Source organism: Cornus florida, unplaced genomic scaffold, assembly GCF_030987335.1.
Source record: "Cornus florida cultivar Cherokee Brave unplaced genomic scaffold, ASM3098733v1 CherokeeBrave_3.0.0_Hap2_Chr09, whole genome shotgun sequence".
NCBI classification, from domain to species: Eukaryota; Viridiplantae; Streptophyta; class Magnoliopsida; order Cornales; family Cornaceae; genus Cornus; species Cornus florida.
In genome coordinates, this window is record NW_026775579.1 from 47757606 (window position 1) to 47777373 (window position 19768).

The following is a 19768-nucleotide window of genomic DNA, read 5'->3' on the forward strand; positions in this document are numbered from 1 at the left end:
TTTTGAATTCATATTATACCTTTAACTTATATACTAGATAAGTAAAAGAAATATATATTATATAGGCAAAAGAAATGTTAGTATTTTAATATAAATGAATTAAATTAAAAATTACCAATAAAAGATGAAAAAAAAGGTGGACTAAAAAATTGCATAATATTTATGTGACAAATGCATAAAAAATATGAAACAATTATTTTAGTGATAAAACCCATATCTTTCAGTATCCATCGCCCGCTGTTCCAGTTTGGGTTTTCCGTTCGCAAGCTTCAGCCGCTGTCTCTCAACTCTCAAGCTTGCCCCGGCCCCCTCTCTCTCTCTCTGCAACTGCTAACTTGTATGTATGGGTTTTGTTTTAATTTTTTTTTTCTAAATCAACTAAATCAAGGTCTGTAATTCTTGTTTTGCAAACTAAAATAAATTGTATTCTTTGATTTTGTGTAAGGGTGAATTTCCATTGCACCAAACTGACCCTAAGGTCCAAACAGGCTTACAGCTAGGAACAGATTTTCTCGGACTAGTGTTAAGAGACCAACATCTGAGAGAGCCGATTTTTCTCTCTCTACATCTCCTGTACTCTCTCTCTCTACATTCATATGGGAGACCATTCGAGTCGGAGCAATAGAACCAAGAAGAAAAGACGTTCGGAAGACACTACTACTCCTTCACCGTCATCTTCGTCTCCGCCGAGCTCCGACGAGGTGGAACCCTCTGCGAAACGGCACAGAGGCAGACGAAGTCAGCACCACCGGAGCGATGGAAGTTCGAGGAGAGAGAGAGAGAAGAGGAGAGAAAGGAAGAGAAGAGAGAGAAAGGAGAGGGAGAAAAAGCATCGGAGGTCGCGGCGAGAGGGGAAGAGAAAGTATTCGGACACAGAGTCGGACGGTGAGTCCGAATCTGACGCCAGTGGTGATAAATTGGAGCCAGTGAGTCCGCGGAACGAACCTGAAGGTGTAGTTCGATATATATTGAAGAAATTTCCTGGTGTAGAAGGTGATTTAGAGCAGGTACTGTTTATTGTGTGTATCAATTTAGGACTTATAGTTTAACGTGCATCAATCACATTTTGCTTTGTTTGCCAATGATGGTACATTTGTTATATGCAGCTATCAAATTGTACTTACATGTCAAAATTTGAAATTTTGTTAGGGTTTTTGTTTCTAATTCTATGATAGAGTGACTTATCAAAAAAAAAAAAAAAATTCTATGAGAGAGTGAGAACTAAAGTCACTGTTTCTTGTGTATCAATTTAGGAATAAATTTTTAATGTGCATCAATCACCTTTTGCTCTGTTTGCCAATGATGGTGCTTTTGACATTTGTTTCTTTATTGGTTGGGTTAGATGGAAAATATATATTCTTAATGCAGTGATCATATTTTACTTGCATGTCAATTTTGGATTTTTTTAGGGTTTCTGTTTCTAATTCTATGATGAGTGAGAACTAAAGGTGTTGTTTGATAAAAACTGAAATAAGTACTAAAAATTTTAAAAGCTGAAATTTAGTTACTGGAAATTTAAGTTATAACTTTAAACTAAGAAGTTATTCGATATATTTTTGAATTTTAAGTGTTCAATGATAAGTGAAGTCTTTGACCCGTCTCACTTAAACTTTTAAGTTATTTTTGAGTCGTATCTTTATTGAATTATCAAACACACTGAATTAAAATATGCTGAATCTATTTAGAATTAAGTTCTGAATTGGGTAATCAAAACGATACTGAAGAATTGGGTTATCAGACAACATCTAAGTTATTGGTTCTTATATAGTATTCGTTCTTAAATGGGATGTTGAATATAGGAAACAAGTCAACAACACTTGCAATTTCATTGAGTAAGATTTTCAAAATGCTAAATAGTAGTTTGCTCTTATATCTTGAGAGATGGAATGTAGATTCAGTAGGGGGGAAAGAATGGCCATCTTGACGACAATAGTGGCATTAGGGATAGTGTTGGGGCATTAATTATTATTGTTTTGATAGGTAAGTCACTCACACATGTACCCGCTATTGCCTTTAAGAGGACTTGAACCCTCAACATTCCACTTGGAAGGAGGAGGAGATTTCTACTTGACGTAAGGCTTGGTTTTGTGTTGGGGCCGCATTATCATTCAAATGGTTTTATCGTTGTCTTGTTTAAATTATTTGATGATGTTAAAATCCCACATCATAAGGCAAAACATTTGTTGTATGAATGATCAATTGAGTAGAAGTCTTCATGCTCAAGGCAACATGTAGGAGACAAAGCTTCCAATATTTGAACTATAAATACTTCTCCTGGTTCTTATGGTACTCTTACCACTTAGAATGTCCATTTCTAGCATTTCTTTTGATGCCTCTTGTGCTACCCATTCTTACTGTTACTTGGCATGGTTGAAAATTTATAAATTAGCTAGTTTGTCAATGGTAGACCTTATACATTACTGCTATTGCTTGTAATAATTGAGTTGATGATTGCTAAGTGATCCTTATGGCATCCAGTCTGCGTCCACATCTCAAGAAAGTTAACATGCCAGCAATGCACATTAGGTCAAGCCTGAGCATGATTTTTGATACATTTGATTACCAGGCTAACTATATGACCAATTTTATGGGATCCAAAGCCATAATTATCAATTTTTAGAATTTGTTTTATTTTCAATGCCCCTGTTTTCTCATTTCTTCCTATACCCATTTCGCATGACTAAGTGTTCATATATAGTTATGTACAATTGATTATTTCTTGTAAATTGTTTTTCTGTCATAGCTTCTGCGAATGATTGATGATGGACAAGCTGTTGATATAAAAGGATTATCTGAAAAGTCTTTGGTTAAGCATCTGAAGAAGCTTTTTCAATCATTAAATCTCAAAGAAAATGGTGACCAAGTTTTCTTGCTGCCTTCAAATGTTCGTCCTACTTTGGAGGTAGTTGGACCCATTATATGCTCTCATATGGAACCTCAACAGCAACAGTTTGACCATTTGGGATCACCAAATGATATTCATTCTGTACCACTTACTACAGATAGACAAGGAGTGGATGACACTGATAGTAATTTGGAAATGCCATGTCCTGTGGAAGATATTGCTGCTCCTAGAAGGAGGTAATTATGTATATTCATTTTCATTTTGGCATTGCTGCAAATGAAGATAATTTGTTGATTTATTTATACCTTCAATTTCCCGATTGAGATCTGTGTGAAACCATCTTTTTGGAAACTCAAAACCGAACTATTTTATATAGGTTCTCTGAATATCTCTACAACTCTCTAGCATATAAGGCTTAAAAGGCTTATACTGAAAAACTCTCAAACTCGATCACATATGTGATAAGGTAAGTAGAGACCATGTAGACCATTTATGACCTAGGTAAGATCTTTAAAAGGCTTAAACTAACGTTTTAAGCAGTTTTGCATAACTTGGGTTTTAATCATAATATTTTTTAGTTTTGCATAACTTGGGTTTTAATCATAATATTTTTTTTCTTCAAAGAATTCGACTGAATTATTAAGGGATTTTGCAAAAGAAGAATGATGGATCGACTAGCAAATGTCTTATTTTTTTTTTTTTACTGATGTCAAGAAACTTCTGATCCCAAATTCTCGATTGATTGGAACTCAAAAAATGGCTATCGGTTGAATGCTGAATGGATCGAAGCATAGCTAGGGGCACTCGATCACTGTCTCGGTTAATACCTGTGTGAAACCATCTTTTTGGAAACTCTCCCAAAACCGAATTTTAAAATGTATTAGGATTTGAATATTGGGTATCTCTGAATATCTCTTCAAGTGCCTAGCGTAATCAAACATGAGCAATCAGCTACTTATAAAAAAGAAGAAGAAAAAGGAGCAATCAGCCTAGAAAAATTGAAGAACAACCTTGGAGAAGCAGATCTCGTGGGGAGTGGATCTGTTGACTGACAAATGCAAGAGCTCGGGTGGAGAGTCTAGTGTAACTTTGGGTCAAGATATAATTATGGGATTGTAGAGGTTCCATTATCTGGATAACTTGGTTGCATTGTTCATGGCTGGACAAAGTTCAGTGATTTTTCACTTTTTAGGGGTTTTCACATAAAAATCTCATGTCTCTACTTTTATTTATTTAGTGCTTTATGTTTACGTGATTGCAATTGAGACATTTGATTAATGAATTAACTAAAAATTGAATAATGATTAACGAAAATTTGAAAAATTAGTTATCCACAAATTAATATCCATAACACGTATTCACCCTCTTTTGGTCTAATTGAACCGTGTGTACTCTTACATATTAGAGCTTTGGGTAACGGTCCGCAGATTCCTCAGTATGTATGTTCTTCATGCTCATTGCTCATGAATGCACTACGTTGTATTGTTAAGTTTTGAAAAGTGATGTATGAACATGTAGATATTTGTAAAAGCAACTTGGTAATATTTATCTAGAGCTGAAATTTTGATGGGTCCAATATCTTCTGTCTTACAGTTACTTTTATTTTCTAAATTCCATCAGTATCATTTTTTTTTCAAGCTATGGATCATAGAATTAGTCAAAGTACTTGGTATCCAAATTTTGAGGGTGAGCATTGTGATGTTAAGGCATATCTCAGCTTAGTTTGTTCCATCTTTATCTGTCTTGAATAGTTCAGTTCTAACTTGCTGCAACTCTCAGTTTCAATGTTCTCTTTTTGAAAATCAGTATTTCTGTTTGTAGATCAAATGTTGGATTTCCATTGTTAATTCTTAAAATTATATATATATTTTTTAAACCCCCAAGGGGTTGGCTCAAGTGGGCAAGTCACTTGAAGCACCAGGTCTAAGGTTCGACTTCTCTTGGGTGCAAACGTTCTCTCGAGGAGGGGGCGTGAGTACCAACTAGGGAAAAAAAAATTCTTAAAATTATCAATAGCAAGGCAAGACACATTATTTAATACAATGTCATTATTATACATTGCCTTTTGAGTGCCAACGCATCTTGCATTTAGAAACAGCCCATTAACTTTTGCCTGTTGAGTGACCATTATGATTATTTACCGTTGCCTCATCAGCTGTCTCTGTTCTTTGACTATATGCTGATTTCTTGGATAATATATATATATATATATAGTCATATTGATTAGTAAGATTTCATTAAAGGCACCCAAAAGGGGAACTCTCCCAAGGGCAAACAAAAGCTGTCCAAGGCGACACTATAATTTCAAGCTATTCATAAAATCCAAAAGAATGTCCATCGATACACAATTCCGCCCATGAACCCAAAAAAAATAAAGAAGACGGTATGTTGTATTTGAGAGACCAAATAGGAGACTCCTAAGACTCAAAAGGATCTCCTATTCCTCTTGTGCCACAAACCCCATCATAAACAAAGGTGGCCCTCCAAGCATCTCTAACTCATCTCTCCATTTTACACCCTTTCCAAGCCTCTAACATGTCCACCATGGTTTCTGGAAAAACCCAAGCCATATCAAACGCACCAAGAACATAGACCAAACATCCCTCGCTACTGGGCAATGGAGCAGCAGATAGTTCACGGATTGTCCCAACTTTTTGCACATGCAGCACCAGTTAACCACAATCTGATGTCGCCTTTTGAGGTTGTCAAGAGTTAGGACACTTCCAAGGGCAGCCAAGAAAAGAAAGCCACCTTCAAAGGGGATTTCGTCCTCCAAATTGCTTGCCAAGGGAAAGTGGGCCGAGGAATCTCCGTCAGTCTGGTAGAAAGACCTAACCTCAAACACCCCTTTCGAAGATCCCTCCCACACCATCTCATCCATACCCACACCCTCCACCACCTGCCTACAATTCAAAGCCAGGAAATCTGAGACCTCCATAAACTCCCAGTCATTCAGCATATTTACGAAACTGCACATCGCAAGTCACCCTTCCATTATCAAGTGTTTACAACTTTTCTATAAAAAAAGAAAAGAAAAAGAGTGTAATAGATGTAACTTGACTCACCTATACTCTCAGATTTGCCTTTTCGGAATACTAGGACTTGTTGATTGTCCTTGTGCCACAGTTTACCTTCCCTGGAAGAAGCTGAATATATTCAACCAATTGTAATTAAGTTTGACCTCAAAAACTATATTGTGCTTGATTTATATATCCATATTATGTAGCCATTCCTATAATTTGTTGATGTAGTTGTTTGATGATTTTGGATTTTTTGCTTTTTAAAGCCCTTTTCTCCCTATCTACTCCGTATTAAGTTGAACACTTGATGACTCTTGCAGGACGATTGGCCCTGAGATGCCATCTGCTGAGTTACTTGCTGCTGCAGCCAAATTAACAGAAGCAGAAGCTGATCTTAGGTATTTTTTAAAAATTATTTTCTGAGGTGCTTATGTGTTTAGAATTTTCTTGCATATCATATATTTTGTAATTAAATTCAGAACTTGATAGGACATGTAAATCCTAATTGATATGTCCATGTTTTTGTTCACTAATAATAATATCTAGGGAGGCTGAGTTAGAGGAAGACACTGGAGTATTTATTGGACCTCCACCACCTGCTTTGGTTATTGAAGCTGAGTCAGCGAATGAGGCGGAGCGTTTTGAAGAGGTTCCTAACTCTTATTTCTCAAAACTATTAATTAAAATTGAGAATAATATTTTTCTAATCCATGTATTATCTGGTTCTTGAAGGTGCTTTGAAATTTTACATTATTAATTTTTATTGACCTCCAGATAATGGTGGATACAGATCACTGCAAATTTCTGTTATCTGTTGTTTTTTCTTTTACTTTTTTTAGATGTTCATAAAATTTACCACATTTGTTTGGGTCAATTCTTTTCCCTGGTTCATGACCTGATCAATATCGAATGCAAAATTTCTGAAATTTCTGATGATGACGTCTAGATATATATTCTTTTTGCATTCTATCTTATGGATTATCTCCAATGCAACATCTTTTTCATCATCTAGGTATCATCTCAGCCAGCAGTCGTTAATTTCATTCACACTTTTAGCATATGACTCACTGAAATCTTCTTCTATTTCAAAGTTTAGATTGAAGAATTGTAACAAGGCATGGCCATTTGTATGTCATTGGTCTCGAAACAGTTATGGCATTTAAGAAGAAAGTCTAAATACAACATTTCTACTACAATTGTCATATGTTGTGTGCTTCCTGTTTATCTTATTGCCGAGGAACTGAGCATGAACTGGTTATTTCTGGGGCTAGATGCAAGAAACTACTCCTGTTTCACTTTGTAGAGTTTTATTGCAGATGAACTAGAATATATGTGTGTATGTATAAAGTGGAAACAATTTTGTAAATTTTAATGCTAAAATAGGAAACTCTAAAAAATTTCTTGCATGCAAGACAAAGAATATTTTTATGTTCCTTTATGTTTTACTTAATTCTATGACAAATTTTCAGGCAATCTAGTGGTACTTACTTACCAAGGGCTGTAGTCTAGTGGTATTTCCTCACCTTCCAAAGTAGAAAGTTGAGGTTTCAAGTCCCCTTACGGGCAAGTGGGTGTGTGAGTTTCAAATAGGAAAAGAAAAATTCCTCCGGCAATCTGAACGAAGATGAGAAGTCATTAACTCACTTTACTTTGAGCTTTTGGCTATCTGCATTGGTGTATCCCTTATAGATGCCATTGCAGTTATTATACCCTATATATTGAATAGTGATGATATGCTATTAAAAATGTTGCAATTTGGTTGCTTATAAAAATATAATAGTGTTACATTTAGTTGGGAACTTTTGCATAATGAAGGAAGAACTCTAGAAATTTAAGCTTTTAATATTGGCGTTTTACTAAGGGCCTGTTCGGCTGGGCTTCTTGTAGTCTCAAAACGGGCTTCTAAGCTCAAAAAGTCCTTTGCCAATAATAGAGAGCGTTTGGTAAATTTTTTAAAAACGAACTTTTAAAAAGTATAAGTGGTTTAGAAGCCCGATTGACCAAAGCTAATAAAACATGCTTCCCGATCGACTTCCAGTAAGTTACACATTTTTTTAAGTAATAAATATAAAATTCGTATATTGTCCATTATTTAACATATTTCCATTTATGAATTTATTGCAAACTTTTATCTTTCTCTTTCTGTATCATCTTCTTTGTTCGTTTTCCAAGATTTATGATCCCTCATCCAAAATTCAACCCTATGTAGAATTTTAGATAACTTTTTTTTTCTCTAATATATATATATATATATATATATATATATATTTTTTTTTCCCTTTGTTGACGGCTACCCGTTTCGCTGTTAAAGTAATTTATAGTTATAAATAAGAATAAAAATGGGATATTTTTGCTGCCATCTCTCTCTTTCGTTTTATTATGCCAATTAATGGTTGTTGCTTCATTGGCAATTTCACTCCATCACTTTAATTATGGTTTTTTTTTTCTTCCCTTCTTTGTACATTCCAATTCAACTCTTTACTATTATTCATGATTTATTAAGGATATAATTGTCAAGTTAAATTTTGTTAATAGTTAAAAGAGCTTCAAAAAATTTACCGACTGAACAACCTTTTGTTTTAAATTCCTTTCATTAGAATACATTCTTCAAAGCCAATTTAGTGGAAGTAATTTTAAAAACTGAAAGCTCCCCCAAACAGGGCCTAAATATTACTTTATAGGAAGCTTACGTGTTTATCTTAAATTGTAGTACGTCATTAATTTGTAAAATGAGATTTAATTAATTAATTTATTTTTTCTGTTAGTGTGTTATATAGTTGTACCTGAAAAACTAAATCGTGTATGAATTCAATAAGTTATGAGCTTTCGATGTTTATTTGCTCAGGTAACACGAATAATGGGAGTCGAGGTTGACAGTCCATATGATGTTCTAGGAGTGAACAGAAATATGTTAGCTGACAATATGAAGAAAAGGTAAATTGTTGATTGTAGCTTGTATTCTCTATATTTGTCCTGAATGTCTCTCTATTTGTATGGTAAACATTATTCATAGGTGGTTTCCAACCAGTTCTTCATGGAGTTTATTTCCTGTTGCCATCGAGTTATGTAGTTTTTAGAGAAAAGATTATTCCAGTTCCTGTTGTTACTTACTGTCCTCTAACTAAAAGAAACTAGGTGTGAAAGACCAACTAGATTGGTGATCTTTTTAAAACATTTCTTTCAACCATAATCGGTGATACATGCCTCTGGACATTTGGAAATGATTCAGCCAGAATCTAGTCCTTGGCATGTTTTCCTGAAGATTTTTGTATTTTGGATTGTAGAACTGATAATGTGTAACCCCCCCTCCTCCTCCTCCCCCGCCCACCCCAAATCCCGAAAAAAAAAGAAGACAAAAAAAAAAAAAAAAAAAAATGTTGAGGATGTTAAAATATAGTAAACGTGGCATATTTTCTCAGAGGTATGTTTTTGAAATTCTGAGAAGCAATGTTTCTCTCTTGAAGGTTGTGCACGATACTCATTGATGTGCTACTTGCAGTCAAACAATAAGTTTCTTCTCTTGTGCTAGTGCAGTAAGATGAGTCATAGAACCAAACGTCTAATGTAGTCATCTCAGTTAATTGTCTAGTAGTTGCTTATTTTTTAGATTGTTATTTTTGTCTCTGTTTGGCTGCCAACTTGTAAGTTACATTAATGGCTTTTATTTGCTATTTGTTAAAGCTGTTTCTTCACCTTATAGCTTCCCGTTTCATTGTCTGTTTAGGTACTGGAAGCTGTCTCTTATGGTGCACCCAGACAAATGCCCTCATCCCCAAGCTAATCAAGCATTTATCAAATTGAATAAAGCTTTTAAAGATTTACAAGATCCAGAAAAGGTGCATGTCATACACTGCGAAGGTTTCTTAGTGTACTTAAAGATGCTTTTCTATGCCCTTGATCTTGCTGCGTAGTTCTATTCTTTCTTGATTTGAATGCCAATGGCTCATTCACTGTTAATGCATGTATTCCTGTTTGGAGAACCTGCCTTTGTTTAAAGTTTGGTGTTATGATAAGATTTTAGTAGATTATATGGTGTAGGATGAAGCAGAACAACACAACCATAATTCTCGCATCTGACCAGCAATCATGTTGAGATTGGACTTTGTTGAGTGCTGAATTACCATCACGATATAGTTATCCTTATACTCACTGAATGCTTTATTCCAAGAATTATTGTATTTTGTTTTATTTTATTTTATCTTATCTTTTTGCAGAGTGAAGCTTAATATCTTGCTTGGTTTGGCTGGGTTGCCATCGTATGTTGCTTAGCTCTTAATCACCTACTAGGCTTACTGCCAAGTTATTCTTGTTTTAGAAACTAATGCAATTTTTAACCTTTTCTTTCATACTTACATTTTTTTTATAAAAAATTTCCTTGTACATAACTGATTGCTTATAATGATTTCACTGCTGAATAATTCAGCAATGAAAATCCATTATTTGCTAGGGAATGTAAATATTGACACAAGTCATAAGCTACATCTGTTTAGATGTATTAAGTAAACTAATAAGATATAATTTCTTATCAAAATAAACAATATCAGATATGTTTAGTGACTTATCCTTTGGTATGAAGATGGAAAAGTAATAATAAAAAAGAAAAGAAAAGAAATGAACAACTCTAATAATTGAACTTAAATTTAGGAAACGACTAAATTTCTCTCCGTTATTTGTCTGTCTGTCTAACTATATATATATAATTTTCTGATGTTTATGATGGATATCTTTGGTAAATGGAAGTTGTTCTCAATGCTAGTAGAGTGAGTTTATGTGTTTCCTTTTTTTTTTTTTTTTTTTTTTTTTGACTCTTAATAAATTGTTATCACATATTAGTTACCTCTATATGCTTTTTTAGTATGTTAACTTCTTGCTCGAATTTAATCTTAACGGACAAAGCCCTGTATCCCAATTACGTGGGTCAGCTATTTGAATTCTTTGCCTTTTCTTTCATTTACTCTTGGTGGCTGTTAAGGCTCCATTGCAACCCTTGTCCCATTTTCTTTTTGGGACTTGTGCTGCTGTGAAAGACTATAAGAACGACACAAAAAGGTTCACTTATTTTTTTTATTTATATATTTTAAAATAAGAAACAATCGTACTGGGATAAAGTAGAATGGCATAACAAGTAAGAGGAGATCCATTCCAATACATGAATTGAGCAAATGCATAAAAGCATGAGAAGATACTACCATGAAAAGTTGAAAACTAAGAATAAGGCGAAAGAACCATCTTTAATCTAATGGTGCATAAAATTATGAAAATATCTTCCAAATGATAAATGTCTCTATTTGCAAATATTTGACATCTGATCTATGATGAGTATAGGAATTAAATTTTTTGCCTTTTCGGTTTGTACTCATTAGTATTACTACTTATTGTAACCCGAATTTGGTGCCGGGTCACGTTGCGACCCGCTTATAACCCAATTACCCGTTGAAGGCTTGTCCACAAGGAAAAATTTTGACCCGCTTTTGCTCATGGGTCATGGACCCTAATTAGTCTCTTGTAGCCCGATATATAAGGGCGCTTAAGGTTTGGAGTGGTGCAAGGGAGATACTCTGAAATTTGTACATAAACAGAGTGAGGGGCTGAAAACTTGTAATCTCCGATTTTACACATAGTGAAGATTTTCGCCGGATCTCAACCATGGACGTAGGCTGTTGCTGAACCACGTATAAATCTTTGTGTGGTGTGTTTATTTTTCTGTCGTGATTCTTGATTTTTTCTTGGGTTTGTTGCATTTGTCGTAACTCTTAAAGTAGAAGAAGTGCTCTTATTATGAAGTTTTTAAAACATTTCTTATGGAAAATTTGCCTAGAGTGGTACGGCTCCTGAAAAATTTAGCACCAAAATGCAGCTAGTATCATGTGTATGATGTGTATTGGATGACCTCTAGGAAATGAATAGGCAGCTATCATTTATCAAGGTCATCACATAGGTGTTTAAGAACCATGCTTGTAAGTTTTTTTTTTTTTTTTTTTTTTTTTTTTTTTTTTTTTTTTTTTTTTTTTTCTGGAATTCATTTTATTTCATTTGTTATTTCAACTAATACTTTGACTTGTTTGAATTCTCATCCAACTCGGGGAAATATAAACCAGTCACTTTCTGAATTAATTGTTTTTGGTCTAGTCTGGTGGCCAAGCTTTCCTCACCTTAAATTACTCAAATTCATATTGATTGGACTTCCCAAATCTGAATTCAACATCTGGATTTCTCTCAGAAATGAAATTTGAAATCATGGTTATGATAAATTTCTTGAACCGATTGAAAGGTTGATCAAGGGAGCAACTAGTTGGCATGCTATATTTGGGAAATTGGTTCCTTAAATCACTTCTGGTTCTTGCAAAGGAACTGCATTTGCTTTTCTAGGGCTGCAAATTATTCCCTTGTTCTGAACTTCTATTACTGAATACTGATATTACAACACAAAAAGAAGTGGCAATGGAAATTTCTGACACACCTTAGGATCTTTACCCGGTTTGGCTTTCAGTTACTTGTACTTCTATTAGTATTTATCAAATACAGTTCAATTTATTTTCATTTGTTGGAACATGAAAATATCAGCCATTTTTTATTTATTTATTTATATATTTTTAATTTAATTTAATTTAATTTTTTTTTTCATTCAAAATTTAATTCTATTGAAGAGGCCTTCTCTTGTTATTAAGCGGCATCACACCTTTTGCCCTTAAATTTGGATCGCTGATGAAATATTGCATCATTGCTCGTTTTCATTGTACTTCATTCAATAAGTTCAAGTGCTGACTAACTATGTACAGACATACGATGATTGTTGTTTCTTTTTGTCATATTTTAGTCTTGGGTAAGACTATTTCTCTTGTAATGGATATAACTTTTTTTTGGAGGATTTGTTCTGTACTCTGTATGAATTTTAGTCAATAAAGTGTTTGATCTTGGGATTTCTTTCTGACTCTGTTTTTTAATAGCGAAAAGCACTGGATGATAAAATCAGACTCAAGGAGGAACAGGAAGCATTTAAGGTACATTTTATTGGCGTAGCCGCGTAGGTATACGTTGAGGTAGTTTCTTAATGATCAATATTATTAACAGAATGGTTTTTACCTGTGTAGAAAGAGTTGAAAGTGTTACGTGAGGCTGCACAATGGAGACGCCTGCAAGGTCAGTATTTAATTGAAGTTCTCTGTGCGCATGTGTATGTGTGCGCGCCTTTCTCTATATTTTATGGATAGCAGAAAATCTTGACTTTCTACTACTAAGCGGAAAGCGCTAGCGCTTGACTGATATAATATCAAAGGGGCCTGAAAACGTAATAGGCTGCTACTCTAGGCTCGCTTTACTTCTTCAAGCTCCCCCCCTTACTGAAAACAAAAGCACCAATGAGCAAGAAACAATAAGGGCCAAGGCGCCAACTATGCTAATATTAGTAAAGCAACCTTTCGCGCTAGCCGCTCATGTTTTTTATCTGGCATTTCTTTCTCTGTTCTCTCTGAGGAGAGAATGAGTAGATTAATTTGCTTTTCTCTTAAGAACAGAACTGGATTATGGTGATGTCTCCTTGGGGGAAAAATTGGTTTCTCTTTAGGACAGAACTGGACACGTGATGATGTCTCCATGGATGAAAATTAGTTGATCGAATGAGAATACCTTTCTTTTAAAGATACATCCGTTACATTAATTTTTATTTTATGGGGTTGATTTATAGGCAAGTGGTGGAAGGGGTGGGTAGGGATGAGATGGTGTGGACAGGTACCTCGAGAGGGGTGTTCGAGGTGAGGTCATTTTGTCATAGCCTTATGGAGTTAACAAGCAGTATCTTCCCTTGGAAGACTGTTTGGACAACTATAGCCCCCTTGAAGGTGGCTTTTTTCACGTGGACTGCTGCTCTTGGAAGCATTCTCACTCTGACAACCTCAGAAGGAGACACCAAATTACAGTAACCAAATTACAATAAATTCGTGTTGCAAGTGCAAGAAGTCGGGTGAGTGTGTCAACCATCTTTTGTTGCATTGCCCTGTGGCAACGGATGTTTGGTCCATGTTCTTGGTCATTTTTCGTGTGGATTGGGCTATCTCAGGGTCCACGGTGGAGATGTTAGAGGCTTGGAGAGGGTGTTCAGTGGACAGCCGAGTTAGAGACGCATCGAGGGCAACTCCACTTTGTTTATAGTGGGGTTTGTGGGGTGAGAGGAACAAAAGATCCGTTGATGGCAAGGAGTCCCCACTTAGGTCTCTTAAATTCAACATTTTGTATTCCCTCTTTTTTTTGGGTCAATGGGCGTAATTGTTTATTATGGATGGATAATCTTTTGGACTTCGTTGACAGCTTGAAATTGTAGTGATGCCTTTGGTATCTTTTGCTGTTTAGGGAGCGCCCCCCTGTTGAGCGCATTTAATGACAATTTTTTCACTTATCAAAAAAAAAAAAAAAAAAAAAATCCATTACATTAATTTTAAGTGAAACTTTATTGTATTAAGTTATTAACGTACTTGAAATTTAGTTCTTTATGATGAAAAGCTTTGGAAATTATAATTCATGTATTACTATTGGTGGCAAGACATGTTCACATGGCATTGCCTGCTGAAAATCTCTCTGAAAATTGAAGTAATGCCGAATGTGAAATGAACATTTCCAAATAGAGAGATATGTTCACATTTGTGCTGACACATTTAGTTTAAGGGGGAAAAATACAGTCATCCCTAAGAAATGCTTTTCCAAGGATGCAGCAACACTTAATTTTTCCTAAAAACTGTACAATGTCAAAAGTCAGTTTTGCTCATTTGGAAAATTCCACAACCGTTTTCCAATGCCTTTGTTCCTAAGATTCTAAGGACAAAACCATTTCCACTTAATCAAATGGTGTCCAGGGTGCTTCTGTGACTCTGAGTGGTTGCAAGTGATTTAAATTCACATTCAAATGTAGTTGAAATTTTAAACAAAAAGGCAAATATAGAAAGGATGTTAGTCAAGCAAGATTGAATGCAAGTGATTTTGTTCCTCCAAAAAGAAAGTATATCTATTTTCCACACCATCTACACCCTTGAAAGCTAAGAGCTCTGGAATTGCCACTCAAGGGAAGACTGAAATATTGGAGACAGCTACAATCAACTTCAATGTTCTAAAGTAGACATCTCTGCAGTTGATCCCTATGAACGAGCAATAGATCTCTTTCCCATGACCTTCAATTAATTTAGGGTCAGTTTGGTGCAATGGAAAAGGGAGGAAAGGAAAGGAAAGGTGATGGAGGGTGATTAAAAAATTGTGTTTGGCATAAATGGTTGGAGAGGAAGGAAAGGAAAGGGATGGTTTTGGAAGGATATCCCTAGACTTAAGCAGTAACTTTCTTATCCTCCCAAAAATGGGAGGAAATGGAAAGAAAGGGAAGGAGAGGCTTGATGTATTATTTCTGATGCCAAATTTACCCTTACACAAAATCAAGATTACACTTGATTTTAGTTTGCAAAACAAGAATTGCAGACCTTGATTAGTTGATTTAGAAAAAAATTAAAACAAAACCCATACGTGCAAGTTAGCAGTTGCAGAGAGGGGGGCAAGCTTGAGAGTTGAGAGACAGCGGCTGAAGCTTGCGAACGGCGAACCCAAACTGGAACAGCGGGCGATGGAAACTGAAAGATATGGGTTTTGATTTTTTGAACAATCTGAAATGATATGCCGATATGGGTTTTGATATAGGTAATAGGTTTTGAACTTTTGATTCTTGCAGACAGATAGATTAACTGAAATATATGGGTTTTGAACTTCTGATTCTTGTAGATTTTGTAGTTTGCAATTGCAGAGAGAGAGAGGGCAAGTTCAGAGTTGAGAACTAGAATAGAGATGGAGGCGATTGGGGAGGCTAAAATGATTTGCCCTAAAAATATTATTTTTATATTACATAGTTAAATTTATCTTTTAAAATATAAAAGGGTATAATAGTAAATTTATTAAAATAGTTTCCTTTCCTTTCTTTTCTTCTCTTTTCCCAAACATGATTATTATCCTTTCCTTTCTTTTCCTTTATTAATCAACCAAACACGATAGGGGGTTAAAATTATCCTTCCCTTCCCTTTCCTTTCCCTCATAACTAATGTTATCATTTCTTTCCTTTCCCACCGTAGCAAACATAGCCTTAATTATTATGTCAAATTTAAGCACTTGTCACTGCTCACTTAAAGAGTGCCTCTGCACCATTATTGTAGTTGAAAGATCTTCCCTCTAAACTCTACCCAAATCCTTAGGACTCCTCACTGCTCTCTCAGCCGTCCTCTTATTAACAGACGACAAGAATAGTGTGCTATGTGCATTACTTCCACTTTTATTGCCCAAGGCATTTTCCTTCCAAAGGTAAGTGTCATCATGCTCGTGTTGAAGTAATTCTAGGTTCTTGTGATGTGGTTATGTTGACTACATGAGATTGTCTTTTGGTGGCTGATTCCTGTCATTGATGTCAATATCTACATGGATAGTGAATGAATATGTTTGTTGTTCTCAGAGCTACTGGACCATTTATTTTCATTTGGCAAGCAGTATAACGCTTATTACTAGTTTGCTGCAGTCTATGGAACTTGGGGCCGTCTTCTCTTACTTTAGTAGATACTTCTTGACTTGTTAAAACTCCTGTTGATGTGGAAGAAAGCTGTTCTATTGGCAGGTATATCCATGGAGGGTGATGATGAGCTGCTGGCAGAATTAGACGTGAAAGTGGAACCAAAGAGAGATGAATGGATGACGACATTACCTCCAGAAAGAAAAGTAATGCGCTCTTTTTACTTTTTCATGCTTCCCCCCCTGAAGTATATGAATTAAGCTGTAACAATCGAAAGCAAAATTATAAAAAGCTCTATGCATGCCTAAGTTTTGGTTGTTTCGCATTGTGTTGCATAACCTTGTTTAATGGAAATTACCACAACTATTGGTTTTAGAAGCATTTTCTTGTGGGTATAACCTAAAAGCTTGGACATGATTTATATGAAACAGATGGATGCATTTTTTGTGATTTCACTTGCAATATAGACTTAAGTTCCACTTGACATGCACGCTTTGTAGCACCTGTTATTGCTGCATGAGGAACTGCATGGAATTGTTAGCGCTTCCGTGATATGAACTACAAAAGATGAATATGCCATTGCTGTAAATAGGATTGTCTACTTCTGTTTTTTATTTTGTTCGAAGGTACAAATCAATCCTTCAAACTGGAGGGGTCACAGATACATAATGAGTTATAGCAACAAAACACCTTGAAAAATTTTCATTTATAGTGGACCTGAAAACTTCTACACTAGTAATTTTCGCCAGTAACTTGACGTCCTGTTGGTTTCTTCTTCTCAGCCTGGTGTGACTTCGCAAACGACTAAATTTAGCAGGACCTCTAAAGGGCGAGGTGATACCAGTGCTTGGACGGATACCCCTACAGACAAATCTCAGAAAGCAAAGATGAAGTAGGATGTTCTTAATTCTTTATGTGGTTCATATTTTTCTTGACTTTGGAAATGGATTTTTGTGACTTGCGTGGTTTCATATGTGACAGTTATTTAGAAGCCTATAATGAGGCTGCAGCACTAGCTTCGAAAGAAGAAGACAATAAAAGGGCAAATTCAGATGCACAACTGGTAGATGAATACAACAAAGCGAAACGATCAAAGTCATTGGTAGAAAAGCACCAAGAGGATACTAGGAGCCGGTCAAAAAGAAAATCCAAGCAGGAGCCGCTGACAAAAGAGGAGTGGGAAGGGCAGCATCCATGGAAGCCTTGGGATCGCGAGAAGGACTTGACAGCTGGACGGCAAAGCGTAAAATTGGACGCTGATAACATGTCTCAGGGTCTGACTTCCAGGTTTTCTTCGGGATCCTTTCAACGGAACTTCCTTTAGGGCAAAAAATGAATGGCTTATATTGTTCTGTTCTTTGAGGTTCTTGTTTTATTATGCTGCTCACAACAGAAGTAGGAATATATAAAACAACATAGGCAAAGTTTTACTTTTGATCTCTCTTGTATTTCTTTTTTTTTTTTTTTTTTTAAAGCTCTCTGAATTGTATCTATTGCTTTGTATCTATTTCTCATATCTTTACGAGATGTTCAATAATATTTAGTGATGTTGGAAGCTGGTATACATTCCTCCTTGAGCATACCTTCGTCCTCATTTTCTTTATTTTTTATTGTTTACTTTATTTAAATTTCTTGTTTTGCTTGGTAGATGAAATTATGTAGTAGCGTTTAGCAATTCCCTTGTATTGTAATTTGTGTTTGAATCGAGCAGTGGAATATCTTGTCTTTTAATTTTCTCTTAGAAGACCTTAGGGCCAAGATATTAAATAAGGTTTTTTTGACTAAAATTGACAGCAAAACTTTAATTTCAAATGCAAGGTGTTGATTTGGTGTTCTCAAACATAGCATTACATTACGTTATTTTGTTAGTTCATACACAAAAAGAATGGATTCAAGATCTGTACAAATCGCCTCTCTAACCCTTCAGCCGCTTTCGTTCTCTCCCTTTTGTTTGCTCCCCACTCCTTCCCATGGGAGTGGGGACGTGCCGATCCTTACCTCTCACTGCTTAATAAATTCGGCGTGTTGTAATAAGTTCGCTCAGTGGGTGGGTTTTACGTCGTTTTGCTGTTGCTTTGCTAAATCTGTTCCTGTTTGGTTTGTTTCTGGCTCGACGGGGTGTATCTGTTGTTTTATCTCCGACTAGATCTCTGATTTATGTCAGGTTTTGTTGTCCTCGCCTTTTAATGCGGGGTTTGGGTGGTTTTTCCCCCGGTCGGTGGCGCCTTGTGGATGCAGCCTTGGAATCGTTGTCTTGATGATGGCTTGACCTTTGGGTCACTCTCGTTGCTGCTTTTCTCCCTTGGTGGTCTGCTGGTATTTTCCAACAAATCTGAAGCTAGTTTTTTTTTTTTTTGGCCTCTGTACGGCCGTTTATGGCAGTATTTGTAGGTGCCGTATAACTGTTTTTCTTATTGCCAGGATAATAATAATAATAATAATAATAATTACACAAAAAGAATGACGAGGCGAGAAGGAAGACTTTGTCAAATTCTTGCTTTCCATGATAAAAAAACTTGAGAAAAACAATATAGAAGTCATTTCTCTACCAGGATCAAACCTGTATGCCATTACAAAGGAATTGCCAAATGCTACAACAAATTGTAGATCCCGGGAGGGTATTGGAATTAAATAAACAGACAAGCAACACCATCTAACTGTTTAAACTACCACATTTAGCTACTTTAACAATTTTCAACTAATTAACAAACTCATTTATTCTTTGAAAACGTTGTCTTATAAATTATAAGAAACATTCAATAAGAAGTAAGACTACTTTAAATCGAGAATACAAAATAAATGAATAACTACTACGTTTGTATAACACGACCCAAACAAGTATTAGACAATCTGTATTACTTGTTTAATGTCTGTATAACTTGTTTAATGTAAACAGGGTTATTGTTCTTGACTGTTAAGAGTTGAGTTCAACATTCACTTGTTTAAATCAAAAAAAAAAAAAAAAAATAGCATTTTTCACAGCAATAACAACAGTAGTTAACCTAATTATAAAAATAAACAACAATTAGAAGTGTAAAACCACCTTGTAAAGAAAAAGCAAAGACAATCAATTATAGGAAAAAGAAAAGGCAATGCGTAGAATATGCAATGGCAGTTATGTTCAAGAGATTAATAGCTAGGTTTACTTTTGACGTGGAACCAATAGAAGGCAGTAGCATGGTATTCCCACACTTTGCCTTGTCAAAATATCAAAACCTCTAAAGCTGAACATTGTCTTCCTAAGTTGATTATTTAATAGAACAAGAACAGACAAATGGAATAAACCCTACAAAGGCAATCATGAAGCAGTCTATGTCTGATATTTGAGGAAGGAATTAAAGATGGGAGAGGGAGACATCAAGATTTGTGTGAGGAGAC

The 19768-nt window shown here is 35.4% G+C and overlaps 1 protein-coding gene across 3 annotated transcripts; it reads left to right on the forward strand.

Moving 5' to 3' along the window:
- The first annotated feature begins 234 nt into the window (after positions 1–234).
- On the forward strand, positions 235–17970 carry LOC132273828 (uncharacterized). 3 transcript variants are annotated; one of them, XM_059774908.1, is made up of 12 exons: positions 235–337; positions 446–1007; positions 2744–3081; positions 6186–6263; positions 6412–6514; positions 8711–8799; positions 9590–9701; positions 12813–12866; positions 12957–13005; positions 16496–16596; positions 17173–17282; positions 17372–17970. In XM_059774908.1, the coding sequence occupies exons 2-12, from the start codon at positions 597–599 to the stop codon at positions 17712–17714; spliced, it is 1788 nt and encodes a 595-aa protein (XP_059630891.1). In that variant the 5' UTR covers positions 235–337; positions 446–596; the 3' UTR covers positions 17715–17970. The 3 variants fall into 3 exon arrangements, with proteins under 3 accessions (XP_059630891.1, XP_059630893.1, XP_059630892.1); XM_059774910.1 differs by having other exon boundaries at positions 240–337; positions 489–1007; XM_059774909.1 differs by lacking the exon at positions 235–337 and having other exon boundaries at positions 431–1007.
- The last annotated feature ends 1798 nt before the right edge of the window (positions 17971–19768 follow it).

What these genes read in the sequence shown, in the direction of transcription:
- LOC132273828 (XM_059774908.1), top strand. Translation starts at nt 597, where the DNA reads ATGGGAGACCATTCGAGTCGGAGCAATAGAACCAAGAAGAAAAGACGT. An exon ending in AGGAACAGGAAGCATTTAAG is followed by an intron (nt 12,867 to 12,956) that starts GTACATTTTATT and finishes TTACCTGTGTAG; the next exon opens with AAAGAGTTGAAAGTGTTACG. An exon ending in CATTACCTCCAGAAAGAAAA is followed by an intron (nt 16,597 to 17,172) that starts GTAATGCGCTCT and finishes TCTTCTTCTCAG; the next exon opens with CCTGGTGTGACTTCGCAAAC.